Raw genomic sequence first — 15,909 nt, forward strand, 5'->3', positions numbered from 1 at the left:
CTTATCGACACAAACATCAACGCTGACCCAGGCTAGTCAGCCATTCCAATTACGTGTCATTAATCCCGATAGAACAGGAACATCAGCATGCCGTACAGGGAACATTACGACACCGTTCCCCGCTACGAGTGGTGTAGACGCCTGGACATCGACAGGGTGTGTGACGTGGAGAGCCCCGAGGAGACGTGCTCGCTTTGTGGCCACGTTACGGCACGGAACCGAGTGATGAACGCGCTCGCCTTCGAGCTCAACGATTCAAGGCCGGGAGCACTGCATCTGCCCTGCACGTCCACCAGTAAAGGCAGACAGCGAGGATACGTGCTTACCTCGTCCCTACCTCGTCGTGCCCTACCTCGTCGCTTTCATGTCGCCACCGCTGCATCCGGGCGGTGGACGTGATATGCGCAACCAGCGCCAACCCTACTGGGGGCACAACCATCTCTTCCCGGCCGTATTGGTTGTATGTCGTCGCCGCGGGCTCATCAGAGACTCCGCTTGCTGAACATCTCCGCAATTTTCAGCGCCACCAGCGTATGCTCAAAAACGAATTAAACATGTGAACACAGCCCACTGAGGCGTGATGAGAGAATGGTTCAAAGCATCGTCGCTTACGAGTTCCTGACACCCATGTCAGTCCCAATAAATGTGTAATTTCGGACATTGTTGCAATCTCAATGCTCATACGCGCGATGACTACTCTAAAGAAAGTATCTGCATAGGCAACAAGTTTGACAGGAGTGATTTCTATCATCGCTAAAGCTCTTGCAATCGATCTCACACAGACAACGCTTTTGCGGCCTCTAGAAATGTGCGGCCGAATTGAAGAACTGTTCCAGGCGCTTGACTAACTGCTCTAGCTCTTATACACATCGGTGAGAGTTGTTCTGAAGTCGATATATCATTGTGTACTTGCAAAAGATATATTTCTGTTGGAGCCATGTTTTTTTTTTTTCAAGGCACTTTTGTGTAACCCGTCTGGACGTACAGCTGTATTCAGTGTTCTGCTGCTAATTGAATATCTTGTAGCTCGTACCATCCGTAACCACAGTAGTCTGACTGCTATATTCAAGCGAACATTTCTGTTCTTCAGTAAAGCGGCCAATATCGCTTTGGGTTATGGTCACAGCGTTGTGAACTGAACTTCAATTTCATAGTATGCGTTTCAGTGACCGAGTTGTAAATGAGAGTCGTGTTTAAAGCACCTGCTGGACGCTGCATAATATCGCAAAATTCATCAGCTATTGTTTCTCCAACTTTGTTCACTAAAAACCACAGTCACGAATCTCTTTTCCTATGCGTCAAGGTCACAAAAGGACCTTAGAAAATTCCCGAAGTTCGACAGGGTAGTTCTAAGAGTTAGTGCGGAGCAAAACCAACTCCATCGCTTTCTGCCTAGCTTCTGCTGTTCGCGGCGCGTCTTAATGTTTTAATGCGGTACGCATTTTAAGGATACTCTAGGCACTTTCCGGTGTTCATATATCTATCCATCTGTGTCTCTAACTGTTTCGACCAGCCGCCGGCGTCTGCAACCGACATCTCAGCGTAATTTATGCCAGTCATGCGTGACAACTCGGAGGGCGTAACCGTTTCTGCATTAAAGAAAGAAAAAAGACACAACCATTTCATCGCCTTTTCTTTCTTTGACATGATGAATAGAACGTCTGAACTATTAGTACAATCTGGCATCCTCGCGCTAATCGCGGCAATGCAGGTGAGAACCATGCGATCTTATTTCGCTGCTACCCCGCCTGCAGCAGCAGGCACGGATCGCTTGGCGGGCGCGTACTGGCAGACAAAAATATGCTGGACGGGAGCCAGCTGCCGACTACGATGGCTGATCTTCGCCTGGGGCACCGCCTGCAGAGCCCAGGCTCCCCAGGAATCCACTTTGGTCGAACGACGACGTGCCCGCTGTCGAGTCGTCGTCTTCGTCGTTCAGAAGTGTCGAGGATACCTGGTTGTGAAGCATTATTCGGGCACATGGCGTTTGAAGTTGGTTGAAGGCACGCGCTGCCGTCAACAGAGTGGTGGGCAAAGCGTTTTCTCTGTTCGCCCCACGTAGTGACGGTGGAAGAGGACCGGTGAACCGGTGCACATTGTAGGGCCGCACAGCCGAGCGAGCCGACGCCGTGGCCGTGACAGTGGCCGTCGCCTAGGCAGCGGCATTCTCCTGACCAGAGCGCCCGAAGCGCCGCCACAGGCAGCGCTGGTTCCACGGCGTTCGTTCCTTTGCGACGGTGGTGGCGGATGTTGGAACTCCTGGAAACCTCGATCTTGGGCCACGGCTGTGGAAATGCTCGGCTGCTGCTCCTGGTCCCCGGAACGGCCATTCTTTGGCTTGCTAACAACCGCCTTGGCCCTGCGCTCCTGCCCCTTGTGTTGGTGGGCCTCACGTGGGTTGTAGACGTAGTCCGGGTGATTTCTTCGGTGGACGATGGCAGCTTCGGCCGCCTTGCGTTGGTACGGCTCCTTGACGGCCGCACTGAGAGAACGCCACAGCTCGCCCAGGCGGCTGCTCACGCGCTGGTTGTTCTCGTTCGGGTTCTCAGCGGCCACCGATCGCCTCTTTTCCTCCACCAACAGCATGAAGGTGCTTGGAGGTCGCGGAATGCGCGACCGCATCTGGTAGCGGTGCTGAACCTCACTGCTCATCGATGAACCCGCCATGCCGCGAAGAGAGGCCAGTGAAGGGACCGCCGTCGCCGCTTCTGCGGCTGCCTGTGACAGAAGGCGCGGTATGCTTCACAGGCTCGTGCTGGTGGTCTTCCTCTGAAGCAAAGCCGACGACGACAATGGCTGACTTTCACCGGGAGCGGCCTCTGCAGACCACAGGGCGTCCAAAGATGTAGATGTCCAGAGATTCGCCGTGGTCGAACGACAGGCTTCTTCTTCTTCATACCTCGTGGCCTATGCCCTCTCGTGGCTCGCGAGGATACGAGTGGAAAAAGCCAATGAATTTAGTGGTTAAATTCCACGTAAAATTTGAAAAACGACAAATTAGCAATCTTTCTTTATGACGCGGAAAAAAGGATTGTGTAATAGGTACGAATTTAAATATTTCTGAATCGGACGTTTCCAAGAGCGCTCTACAATTTCCTCACTGTATGTGTTTCCCACTAAATATATGACTTGCTGAATCGATTAATTATTCATGACTAATTAAGCAACTGAAGAAAATGCAAGAAATTGTGTTATTTGGCCCCATAAGAGGGCTGACGAGGTGATTTTGTCGGTAGTCATTATAATAATAGTAGTAGTAGTAGTAGTAGTGGCAGTACTAGTGGTAGTGGTGGTAGTAGTGGTGGCGGCTGCGGCGGCGGCAGCACAGCAGCGGCAGTAGTAGTAGAAAATGCAAGAAATTAGTAGTAGTAGTAGTAGTAGTGGTGGTAGTAGTTGTAGTAGTAGTGGTGGTAGTAGTGGTAGTAGTAGTAGTAGTAGTAGTACAAGTATAGGTAGCAGTAGTAGTAGTGGTGGTAGTAGTGGTAGTAGTATCACTAATGTAGTTATATAGTAGCACTCGGACCTTAGAATTTTTCCCTCGGTATGGTAAATGAATTTTCACTATTACGTCTCTGAGCGCGCTTACCCGCTGTTCAACGACAATTCAGACAAGGGCATTGTAACTTGCAACAGATGTGTACAATCACTCTCCTTCAATGCTTTTCTTCTAGTCATCAAACTCCCGCTTAACGCTGTGGGAGTGTTTAATACGACGCCCGAAATGCTGGCGCCGATAGAACGGTAAGATAGAGAGAACCCGTACCCATAGTGAAGCAATACAAATACCTGGGTGTATCGAAAAACGAAGCAAGGACATATCTCATCCCTACACCATGATAAGCCAAGAAAGAAGGGGAAGCGGAATTTTTCAATAAGGAAACATAGAGCACTTTAGGGATACAATAAATATAAGGCGGTGCGAGGAATCTGGATATAATTAACGGGGCCAGCGCTAACGTTCGCAAAAAACAGTTCTGTGCCTAAAATTAGACATCGTCTCCGGGTTGTATGTTAACCAAAGATCGGTAGGCTGGTTTGCTTTGGGGGCCCATGGTAAAAGCACTAACGAGGCAGTGCAGGGCAACAAGGGTTGGGCCTCTTTTGAAGTCAGAAAAGTGCCAATTAAAATTAGTTTTGAAGAAAGAGCCAGGAATATGGAAGAAAGTAAATGGGCGGCTAAAGTTCAGAAGTACCTGTTACTCAAAAGGTAGGACACAGAATGGAGGAAGAGACCGAGAAAATTGGCACATATGCACAGAATAGTTGAAAGGAAATTAGCGAAACAAAGACAGTGAAATAGATGCAAAAGGGTGGAAACAAAGAAATGCTACAGAATTATGAGCATTCTTTACCACGGCTTTTACTTCGCTTTTGCTGACATATGTTGCTAGCGTATGCATGTCTACCCATCGCTTTTTCCGGAGCCAAAGAATGCTTACGCATTAGTAGACCATTCTCACAATTTGTCGAGCATTTTTAAAGCGAAGCTTTATGTCTAGGCGAAATCGTAATGGCTGGGCGTAATCACCTGTGTACAGAAAACTCTCATCATCAGCATTGACTCGATCGTCGTCGTCTTCTTCCGCAGCTGGCTCGTTGGTGCCCCTCGGGTTGCGCTCGTGTTCGTGCTCGGCAGGCGCTCGTGCCACTGCTCCCGCGTTCGTCGTCGTCGTCGTCATCTTCCACAGCTGGCTACGTTGCCGCTCATCATTCCAGCGTAGAATGCCACTTCTCTTCCGTCGTCGTAACAAGGTGGCCGCATTTACGGGGATATGAGCCATTGCTTAAGTGGGTATGAGCCATTCATTGTCTTAAGTGACGGACAGATTTAATTTTGAAGCAATTTATTTCGAAGACTCGCAAGCGAAAATGGCGGGCGAACGCTGCTAACCACGCCACTGAGCAAACTCGAGACATCGAACGCAAGCGACAGCGGCGGACTGCGGGCATAACGTCAGTGACGTCATTCTCTCCGTCGCAGCCGAACGCGTGTGTAACCTCATAATTGAGAAATACTTTAATGAACCCTCGGGATTAACCCAGTGATAAACACCGGGGCCGCACCTTTCAGCTTCGCTGGTTGACCATATTCAAGGAGTGGAAGGGCCGACGATCTTTTTTCTATTTTTTTAGGTAGGTAGGACATTAGGCAATATGATAACAAGAGCTTGGTGGCACAACCCATCGCGTCGTTCCAAAGGGGACCGTCCTAGCATACATCCATCCATCCATCTTGCGCATCCATGCGCATGAGCGGCGCCTCCTGAATACATACCACGGAGTAAGATAAGACAGGAGCGCCGACTCCGCTCGTCTGGAAGGGGACACATTCTGCAACGCCGGCTCCTGCTTCACAGCGTGTTCGCCAGACGGCGCTACGAATGAAGAAAAACTCTGCAGCGGAGAGGAGCAAAGGCGCGGGGGCTCTCTCGCGGCACCTGCTTGCCTATCCGTTTTGTCGTCTGCTCCGCGCACGCCCTGGCGCTCTTGCGGTTCACGGAGTGACGTTAGCAGGAGAAACAAGTCATGTATCATGTTATTTAGTTTATTTTATACAGGCCAAATGCGGGGCATTTGTCAGGTGGCCTACATAGAACTTTACAAGGCACAGGAACAGAAAATAAACAAAGATGGAATGAAAAACTATAGCAAATGGTAAGGCGATAAACGGCAGTTCGGGTGGTCTCAAGCAATGAAAGACGACAGCAAAAAGAAGTTTTTACGCAAAAGCTGACGTTTATCACTCTTTTTTATCTGAGCACGCATCAAGTGCTAAGATGCTTCGCTTGCTTCTTTGCTTCTCGCGGTGCGTTTCGTGTCGCCCGGTTCTCTTGCGAGCAGAATCGCCACATTCTCATTAAACATAATAATTTGGAATTCCTGCCAGTGTTTCTTGCTCATTATTTCACAAGAGAAGCTCTGATTATGTGTCTGCATAACTCGGGGAATCATCTCGAAGGCAAGGCTGAGAATTTACAGGGTAGCCAGCCGATATTTACACTGGCTAACCTCCTTGTCTTCCTTTTCCTTTCTCTCTCTCTACATTACGGCATGTCTCTGGACAAAAAAAGGCACCTGCACTGTGTGTAGTTGTAGACAAATTTAAATTGAGCTCCTCCCGTCCTTCCGCATTGGCGTCTTCTGGTTCCTCCTGGCATTCAGCATCATTGAGCTACGGCAGGCTTCCCTAAACAAATTGAAGGAACTGCTCCGCTTTGAAGTCGAGGCACTTTCTTTACATCTAGTAGGACATCACCTTTGTCTTTGCTGAAGTAACTATCAAAAATAAGCTGCTTCTCGAAGTGTCGCGCACATATTTTGTCCATTGCTTTAAGCGCTCGCTTATTTGAGGCATTTTTTGACGCCACTGGTGGAGTAGTTGAAGATCAGATGGCGAAGCGAAGAGCGAAAACTTCTCGCGTCCTTTGCCATAACCAAATTTACAGCCGGGAACAAAGCACTGTCCTGTTGCTCAGTCTCTTCACGCAGAAGTATCAAGATACCTTGTTCCGTCAGGCATGAATAAACATACTGCAGACATGGTAAACAAAGCGAGGAAGACGAAAATTTCCCACCTTCGTTTCCGCGCAGACGTAGAGGAGTGAAAAACAAGTACTTCTGTTGTGTCTTTTTGTACAGCATCATTTATCGTCTGTTCCCTCTAAAGACATCTAAAAATGATTCGTATGCGTGCATAAAAGCGCTACCGCGTGTTTATTTGCGCTTTTATGATTCGTGCGCACATATTTTTGTGTTTCATTGCTGTCAAATTGAGACGGCCGAGGGTCCACGTTTGTAGCAGACGACACGCTCTGCGGGTGCCGCGCTGCCCGTTCTGCGCCGCCGTCGCCGCCACTCAGCGCATGCGCACATGGAAGCAAGCTGTTGAGTGTTTTCCACGCGCCTCGACAGATGGCGCTACGCGATGTATAATTTGCGTTGCACGGTTTGTCCCGAGCGAATGCGTTGCGCGGCGGCGGAGTCGGCGCTCCTGTTTATCTTACTCCGTGATACATACCTAGCATACATGACGCATTTTAGAGTTATTAATACGAGCCGCTCGCGACAGTGGAGCACTGGACTAGGGGCTCCAACCACGGGACCTCAAATTTTTTTTCAATAAAGTTTCTCTCTCTGTGTGTCGCTACAATGCTTTTAAGTTAATTGGATTAACCTCTTATCGTGAGATGGGTTCTGCGGGATTTTAATGCTGGGCTTCCTTCTCCAAGTCTATAGCCACTTTTCGGCGGGCCAGCCAATCTCACCGTTTTCGTGGGCCGGTCACGCTGATGTCCAGTCCAAAATCGTGTGCCACAGGAGTGACTGGGTATGTACACTTGGATTCTCTACTAGATTACTGCACTGGGACCTTAGCCGGGAACCAGTCAAGCTGTTTGTTCAGCTTTCCTTCTCTGCCTATCTCACCTTTATGATGAAACACACGAAGTATTATTATAAAACTGCCGCTAAGCGCGTAACCCCATTTATGGCAGCACATCTAGGTAATTGCAAGTTCAAGAACAAATCTAGCATTCAAGAGCAAAATTTGTTCTGCTCAATTCTGAAGATCCAATGATAGCAACATGTTATACATCAACTGTTTCATGTTACCCTTTACCACATAAGGTGAATGATAACCCTCATCTGCCTATTATAGGACGGTGCTGGTGGCTCTGCGACGCGACTAGTAAAGATGCGAACAGCTATGTCTCCGCATGAGATGATTCAGGAGATGGGCGAGCTTGGCCAATTCGAATGGCTTTGCATGTGGATCATTATCAGCTAATAAAAGCTACGATGACCAAAGCCGCTGAGCCGGAGATTGTTTTGTTTTAACAGCTCTCAGAAGCTCACAAGCGGTGATCAAATCAACTAGTTTGACCCTGGAACAGAATAGAGCTTGCGACTACCTAGCCTCCCACTTCATTTCCTAGGAAAGCGAGATGTATTCACTCTTCTCCGCAGTTTTTCTGGCGTAGTGTAGTCGGCGTCTGCAACAGACATCTTAGCGTAATTGATGCCAGTCATACGTGACACCGCTGAGGGCGTAACTGTTTCTTCATTAAAGCAAGAAGACAAAGCCATTGCACCACATCTTCATTCTTTCACATGATGAATAGAACTTATGAACTATTACTGCAGTCCGGCATCCAGGCACTAATCGCGACAATGCGGATGAGGATCGCGCAATCTCGTGCTTCTGATAACCTGTCTGTAACAGCAGCAGGCACCGAACGCTTGGCAGGCGCGTTCTGGTGGTCCTATGCTGCAGTGGAGCCATTGGCCAATACGATGATGGCTGACCTTCGCCGGGGGGCGCAGTGTGCAGAGCCTAGGGTCCCCAGGAATCCGCCCTGGTCGAACGACGACTTGCCCGCAAATGAGTTGTCGTCTTCGTCCTCCAGAATCGTGGGGGATAGCTGATTATAAAGCATTGTTCGGGCATATGGCATTTAGGCTCTTTGAGTGCGCCAGCTGCCGTTAACTGACCGGAGGACAAGGCGTTTTCTCTGTTCACCCCACGCAGTGACGGTGGCAGAGGACAGGGAAAACCGGTGCACGTTGTAGGGCCGCGCAGCAAACCGAGCCGAAGCCGACGCCGTGGCCGTGACAGTGGCAGTCGGCCTAGGGAGCGGCATTCTGTGACCAGCACCCGAAGCGCTGCCCCTGGCAGTTTGTTGCACGGTGTTCGTTCCTTTGCGACGGTGGTGGCGGATGCTGGAACTCCGGGATACCTCGATTCGTTATGACACGGAAAAAATACTGCGTAATAGGTAAGAATTTAATTATTGCTGAATCAGACGTTTCCAACAGCACTCTACAATTTCCTCATGGTAAGTGGTTGTCCCTAAATATATCACTTGCTGAGTTGAATATTTCATCAGGACTAATTAGCCAACTAAAGCATATATAAGAAATTTTGTGATTTGGCCTCATAAAGGGGCCAACAACATGAACAATCGGGGCTGAGCTGTTGGGCTGCTAAGCACGAGGTCATGGGATCGAATACCGGCCACGGCGGCCGCATTTCGGTAGGGGCGAATTGCGAACACACCCGTGTACAATCTAAGTGCACGTTAAAGAACCCCAGGTGGTCCAAATCATTCTGGAGTCCTCACTATGGCGTGCCTACTAATCAGATCATGGTTTTGGCACGTAAAAACCTGTAAGTGTATTTTTTAATGAACAATCGTCGAAAATCTGATCTGGCGGTCAAGCGCGTCGGCTTTTATACATGAGTCATCGAAGGTTCCAGAGTAATCGCATCTCTCTCATTGGCCGAGAAGCAGGTAATCTCAATGCTGCAAAAAGCGTTGTAGAACATGAACACATTCATAGCACTTAATAACTGCTTCATAAAAGCTTCGCTTCAAATAGGTTCTAAAATGAGCGCGGGATCTCCATAATATCTTCCTTTTTTCTCTACTTCCCACTAAGACTGGCGTGTAACTTTGCCAGCCTCGTTCTGCAGCCGCGCGTCGTCTTCGTCTTCGACGAATGTCGTTGGTGCACTCGTGCTGCCACTCCTCGTGGTGGTTTCCTTCTTCGTATGGTCTCCATGCACTGTGCGCTGTACTCGCGCACATCACCCATCCGGCGTGCAACACTTCGAAGAGATTCGATTTACAAAACAAAAGGCGAGGTGGGAGGCAATACCTCAGCAAAGGGTTGTGTCACTGCACTACGGACCAACCAAACGATGAAAGTTGGAGAAGCTGCAAAAGTCGGCCGATTAATGGCGATCATCCACTCGCCATTAGTTATTGGAAGATGAAGGAGAAGGTGGAGAGCAAAAAAATGTCGCAGTTTCACCCGAAAGGCGAAGCATCAGTTGCGATAGCAAATTAGTAGAGAGCTGTACGGAGTAAGGATAGTAGTTTTATCAGCTGTATAAACTTGGACATGCAGCTGCACCAGCAACGCGCAGAACTGTTGTCGACGCCGTCGGCGTTTTGCCCGCATTCGCACCCAACGCGCGCGGCGTTGGTGACTGTTGCCGTTGCCTCTGGCAGCGGCTCGGAGGATTTGGACGACATCAGAAGCGGACACTTGTCGAGCAGCGTCGGAAGTCTTTACCACCTTCTTGCCTCGCAACGTTTTAATACGCATTTAGTGTCACAGCTAAACATCGCCTCCCTTCGCTCCCTCCCGTCCCCCCCACGGCCTTTCGCGCAACTCGTCCCTCGCGCGCTTTCAGTCGCACATACAGCATACGGCGCGCGGCGACGATTTCATCGCCGTTGGACTCTATACAAAACCTCACGGCGACAGCAACGCTGACGGCAGAAATCCGTTTGAAGTGTCCATATAATTGCTATCGCAATAAAACATCACCCACGAGAAAAACCTTGTTAAAATAATTCAACACTTACTTTTGCTTGCTTTCTGTTTTTTAAATATTACTTTCGCACCTCTTTATTTTAAATATAACGCACAAGTACTTTATTTTTTCCGCAAAGAGCAACCGTCAGCATACGCCATGTTCAATCTTATCGACACAAACATCAACGCTGACCCAGGCCAGTCAGCCATTCCAATTACGTGTCATTAATCCCGATAGAACAGGAACATCAGCATGCCGTACAGGGAACATTACGACACCGTTCCCCGCTACGAGTGGTGTAGACGCCTGGACATCGACAGGGTGTGTGACGTGGTGAGCCCCGAGGAGACGTGCTCGCTTTCTGGCCACGTTACGGCACGGAACCGAGTGATGAACGCGCTCGCCTTCGAGCTCACCGATACCAGGCCGGGAGCACTGCATCTGCCCTACACGTCCACCGTAAAGGCAGACAGCGAGGATACGTGCTTCACCACCGCTCGCGCAGCATCGTTTCCTTACCTCGTCCCTTTCATGTCGCCATCGCTACATCCAGGAGGTGGACGTGATTTCCGAAACCCGCGCCAACCCTACTGCGGGCCAACCATCTTTTCCCGTCCGTATTGGTCCGATGTCGTCGCCATGGGCTCATCGGAGACTCCGCTTGCTGAACATCTCCGGAAGCGCAAACTATGATCTTCTGTATTACCGAGACAGCGACGCTGTCATCTTCAACTAGATAATTTTCCAGCGCCACCAGCGCATGCTCAAAAACGAATTAAACATGTGAACACAGCCCGCTGAGGTGTGATGAGAGAATGGTTGAAAGCCTCGTCGCTTACGAGTTCCTGACACCCATGTCAGTCCCAATAAATGTGTAATTTCGGACATTGTTGCAATCTCAATGCTCATACGCGCGATGACTACTCTAAAGAAAGTATCTGCCTAGGCAACGGTCTTGCCAGGAGCGATTTCGATCATCGCTAAAGCTCTTGCAACCGATCTCACACAGACCACGCTCATGCGGACCCTAGAAATGTGCGTCCGAATTGAAGAACTGTTCCAGGCGCTTGACTAACTGCTCTAGCTCTTATACACATCTGCGAGAGTTGTTCTCAAATCGATATATCACTGTGTAGTTCCAATAAATATATTTCAGTTGGAGCCAGGTTTTTTTTTTTTTTTTCAAAGCACTTTAGTGGAACCCGTCTGGACGCAATGCTGTATTCAGTGTTCTGCTTCTAATTGAATATCATTTTTAGAGACCCTGGTTTTTCCTAAGTACTGTAGCTTGTACCACCTGTAACCACAGTAGTCTACTGACTGCTATATTCAAGCGCACATTTCGGTTCTTCAGTAAAGCCGCCAATATCGCTTCGGGTTATGGTTACAGCGTTGTGAATTGAACTTCAATATCATAGTATGCGTTTCAGTGACCGAGTTGTAAATGAGAGTCTTGTTTAAAGCACCTGCTGGACACTGCATAATATCGCAAAATTCATCAGCTATTCTTTCTCCAACTTTGTTCACTAAAACCACAGTCACTAATCTCTTTTCCTATGCGTCAGGCCCGCAAAAGGACCTTAGAAAATTCCCGAAGTTCGACAGGGTAGTTCTAAGAGTTAGTGCGGAGCAGAACCTACTCCATCGCTTTCTGCCTAGCTTCTGCTGTTCGCGGCGCGCCTTAATGTTTTAATGCGATACGCATTTTAAGGATACTTTAGGCACTTTCCGGTGTCCATATATCTATCCATCTGTGTCTCTAACTGTTTCGATCAGCCGCCGGCGTCTGCAACCGACATCTCAGCGTAATTGATGCGTCATGTGTGACACCTCAGAGGGCGAAACTGTTTCTGCATTAAAGAAAGAAAATGACACAACCATTTCATCACCTTTTCTTTCTTTGACATGATGAATAGAACGTTTGAACTATTAGTACAATCTGGCATCCTCGCGCTAATCGCGGCAATGCAGGTGAGAACCATGCGATCTTATTTTGCTGATACCCCGCCTGCAGCAGCAGGCGCCGATCGCTTGGCGGGCGCGTACTGGTGGTAAAACAAATATGCTGGACGGGAGCCAGCTGCCGACTACGATGGCTGACCTTCGCCTGGGGCACCGCCTGCAGAGCCCAGGCTCTCCAGGAATCCACTTCTGGTCGAACGACGACGTGCCCGCTGACGAGTCGTCGTCTTCGTCGTTCAGAAGTGTCGAGGATACCTGGTTGTGAAGCATTATTCGGGCATATGGCGTTTTAGCCTGTTTGAATGCGCGCGCTGCCGTTAACAGAGTGGTGGGCAAGGCGTTTTCTCTGTTCGCCCAACGCAGTGACGGTTGAAGAGGAGCGGTGAACCGGTGCACGTTGTAGGGCCGAGCATCCGAGCGAGCCGACGCCGTGGCCGTGACAGTGGCCGTCGGCCTAGGGAGCGGCATTCTCTGAGCAGCACCCGAAGCGCTGCCACGGGCAGCGCTGGTTCCACGGCGTTCGTTCCTTTGCGACGGTGGTGGTGGTGGATGCTGGAACTCCGGGAAACCTCGATCTTGGGCCACGGCTGTGGAAATGCTCGGCTGCTGCTCCTGGTCCCCGGAACTGCCATTCTTGGGCTTGCTAACAACCGCCTTGGCCCTGCGCTCCTGGCCCTTGCGCCGGTGGGCCTCACGTGGGTTGTAGACGTAGTCCGGGTGATTTCTTCGGTGGACGATGGCAGCTTCGGCCGCCTTGCGCTGGTACGGCTCCTTGACGGCGGTGCTGAGAGAACGCCACAGCTCGCCCAGGCGGCTGCTCACGCGCTGGTTGTTCTCGTTTGGGTTCTCATCGGCCACCGATCGCCTCTTTTCCTCCGCGAACAGCATGAAGGCGCTTCGAGGTCGCGGAATGCGCGACCGCAGCTGGTAGCTGTGCTGAACCTCACTGCTCATCGATGAACCCGCCACGCCGGGAAGAGAGGCCAGTGAAGGCACCGCCGTCGCCGCTTCTGCTGCTGCCTGTGACAGAAGGCGCGGAATTGCTTCGCAGCTCCTCTGCTGAAGCGAAGCCGACGGCGATGGCTGACTTTCAACCGGGAACGTCGGCAGCAGCGCCCTGGGTGTCCGAAGATATAGACGTCGTGAGATCCGCCGTGGTCGAACGTCGAGCTTCTTCTTCTTCTACTTCTTCATAGCTCGCAGCTCGTGCCCTCTCGTGGAGCGCGAGGACACGAGTGCGCAAAGCTAATGAATTTAGACGTTCAATTCCACTTGAAAATTTTATAAAAGATGAATTCGCGGGCTTTCGTTATGACACGGAAAAAATACTGCGTAATAGGTGCGAATTTCAATATTCCTGAATCGGACGTTTTCAAGAGTGCTCTACAATTTTCTCGTGGTAAGTGATTGTTCCTAAATATATGACTTGCTGAGTTGAATATTTATTCTAGACTAATAAACGAACTAAAGCAAATATAAGAAATTTTGTGATTTGGCCCCATAAAGAGGCGACAACATGAACAATTCCCTACCCGCCGTGGTTACTCAGTGGCTGAGGTGTTGGGTTGCTAAGGCACAGGTCGCGGGATCGAATCCCTGGCCACGGCGGCCGCATTTCGACTGGGGCGAAATACGAACACACCCGTGTACTTAGATTTAGGTGCACGTTAAAGAACCTCAGGTGGTCCAAATCATTCCGGAGTCCTCACGACGGCGTGCCTATTAATCAGATCATGGTTTTCGCACGTGAAAACCTGTAAGCGTATTTTTTTATGAACAATCGTCGAAAATCTGATCTCAGGCTATTATACATGAGTCATCGAAGGTTCCAGAGTAATCGCGTCTCGTTCATTTGACGAGAAGCAGGTAATCTCTATGCTGCAAAAACGCGTTGCTAGAACATGAACACATTTATAGCACTTAATAACTGCTTCATAAAAGCTTCCGCTTCAAATATGTTATAAATGAGCTCGGGATCTCCATAATATCTTCCTTTTTCTCTACTTCCACCAAGAATGTCGTGTAACTTTGCCAGCCTCGTGCTGCCGCCGCGCGTCGTCTTCGTCTTTTATTTATAATTTATTTATTCATAATACCCTCAGGGCCAGAGGCATTATAGAGGGGAGTGGCACAAAAGCAAATGTGGTACATAGGAAGTAAGCAAAACGTAGTGATTAATATAACAAAACACAATGCTAGAATACAAGAGGTTTCTTTCAATAGAGTGTTAGGTGCTGCGTCACAAAAAATTAACTCCTGGTTATACAAAGTTAGCTAATGTTTCACTGAAAAAGGCTGTTATCAGTAATCTTTACAATATCAGCGGGAAGGTGGTTCCAATCTATACATGTTCGAGAAAAATAAGACTGGGAAAAATGCTTTGTGTTACATACATATGTCCCGACTTTATGACAATGATCAACACGGTGTGATACATAATGGGGTCTTGTAAAGAATTGCGTGTGCAAGGTACGATGATGATAAAGCCTATGAAAGAGTGCTAGACGTGCCATCTTACGTCGAATAGACAATAAGGGAAGACCAAGATTATACTTCATGGAAGAAATGCTTGCAGTTCTAATTATAATTACAAAAGATCAATCGAACTGAGTTATTTTGGACTAGTTCTAAGCGGGTTTTCAGGGTATCCTAGCAGGGATCCCATACAGAAGTAGAATATTCTAATTTAGGCCGTTTTAGAGTTTTAATAGAGTAGTTGTTTTAGGTTAGATGGTGAGCTAGAGAAGTTACGGCGCAAGTAACCTAACATGCGGTTAGCGTTGTTAATAACGTATTCGGTGTGAATGCCCATGACAGATTTGTAGTTATATGGACACCTAAGTATTTGTAAGAGTTTACTGTTTCTAAAGGAACGTTGTTTAATTGGTAAGTAGCTTATTGACGAAAAACACGGGAACACGGAAGCACTTTACATTTGTTAGTATTTAGTTCCATTAACCACGAGTCACACCATTTGGATATTGCATTAAGATCGAGTTGCCACTAGTTTGTCGGTTTTATTGGTTATTTCGCGAAAAATAACACAATCGTCAGTTAACAAGTGTACGTTAGAGGATAATGAGCAGGAAGGTCGTTAATATAGATGAGAAAAAAGGAGAGGGCCCAGAACTGAACCTGGGGAACCCCAGAATCTACATCATTGAAAGAAGAATTAAAACCATTAGCTGTAACAAACTGAGTGCGATTTGTTAGAAAAAACTTAATCCACTTGAGAAGGTTAGGATGTAGATTTAGTTCATTTGATTTGTACAAGAGAAGTCTGTGGCAAACTTTGTCAAACGCTTAGAGAGATCTGAGAAAATACAATCGGCAAACGAAGAACGATCCAAAATTTTATGTAGGTCGTGACTGAATGAAACAAGTTGTGTTTCACATGAAAATGTTTTGCGAAAGCCGTGCTGAGCTGGGGTGAAGAATGAATTATACCCGAGGAAATTGACAAGGTTAGAAAAAATGATATGTTCAAAGTAGTTTACAACACGTACTAGTCAATGAAATGGGAACGGTAATTATTTGGTGAATGTTTGTTGAAGGACTTATGTAAAGGAACCACTTTCCCGACCGTCCATTCTTTAGGTAGTGTTGACGTATCTAGGGACTGC

General features: G+C 48.5%; 2 protein-coding genes across 2 annotated transcripts; both read right to left on the bottom strand.

The window, feature by feature from the left end:
* Positions 1–1,825: 1,825 nt before the first annotated feature.
* On the bottom strand, positions 1,826–2,667 carry LOC119459213 (transcription factor SOX-21). Its single transcript, XM_037721033.1, has 2 exons — positions 2,176–2,667; positions 1,826–1,954 (listed from the first exon to the last, which is right to left on the bottom strand). Exons 1-2 carry the CDS (start codon positions 2,665–2,667, stop codon positions 1,826–1,828), a joined length of 621 nt encoding a protein of 206 aa, XP_037576961.1.
* Positions 2,668–2,803: 136 nt separating this feature from the next.
* Positions 2,804–13,240, bottom strand: LOC119459214 (sex-determining region Y protein). The gene is made up of 2 exons (XM_037721034.1): positions 12,426–13,240; positions 2,804–2,819 (listed from the first exon to the last, which is right to left on the bottom strand). Exons 1-2 carry the CDS (start codon positions 13,238–13,240, stop codon positions 2,804–2,806), a joined length of 831 nt encoding a protein of 276 aa, XP_037576962.1.
* Between the last annotated feature and the right edge of the window lie 2,669 nt (positions 13,241–15,909).

The sequence above is a fragment of the Dermacentor silvarum genome, chromosome 7 (genome assembly GCF_013339745.2).
Source record: "Dermacentor silvarum isolate Dsil-2018 chromosome 7, BIME_Dsil_1.4, whole genome shotgun sequence".
In the NCBI taxonomy this organism is placed as follows: domain Eukaryota; kingdom Metazoa; phylum Arthropoda; class Arachnida; order Ixodida; family Ixodidae; genus Dermacentor; species Dermacentor silvarum.

What these genes read in the sequence shown, in the direction of transcription:
- LOC119459213 (XM_037721033.1), bottom strand. Translation starts at nt 2,667, where the DNA reads ATGGCGGGTTCATCGATGAGCAGTGAGGTTCAGCACCGCTACCAGATG. An exon ending in GCGGCGCTTCGGGCGCTCTG is followed by an intron (nt 1,955 to 2,175) that starts GTCAGGAGAATG and finishes CTTCACAACCAG; the next exon opens with GTATCCTCGACACTTCTGAA.
- LOC119459214 (XM_037721034.1), bottom strand. Translation starts at nt 13,240, where the DNA reads ATGAGCAGTGAGGTTCAGCACAGCTACCAGCTGCGGTCGCGCATTCCG.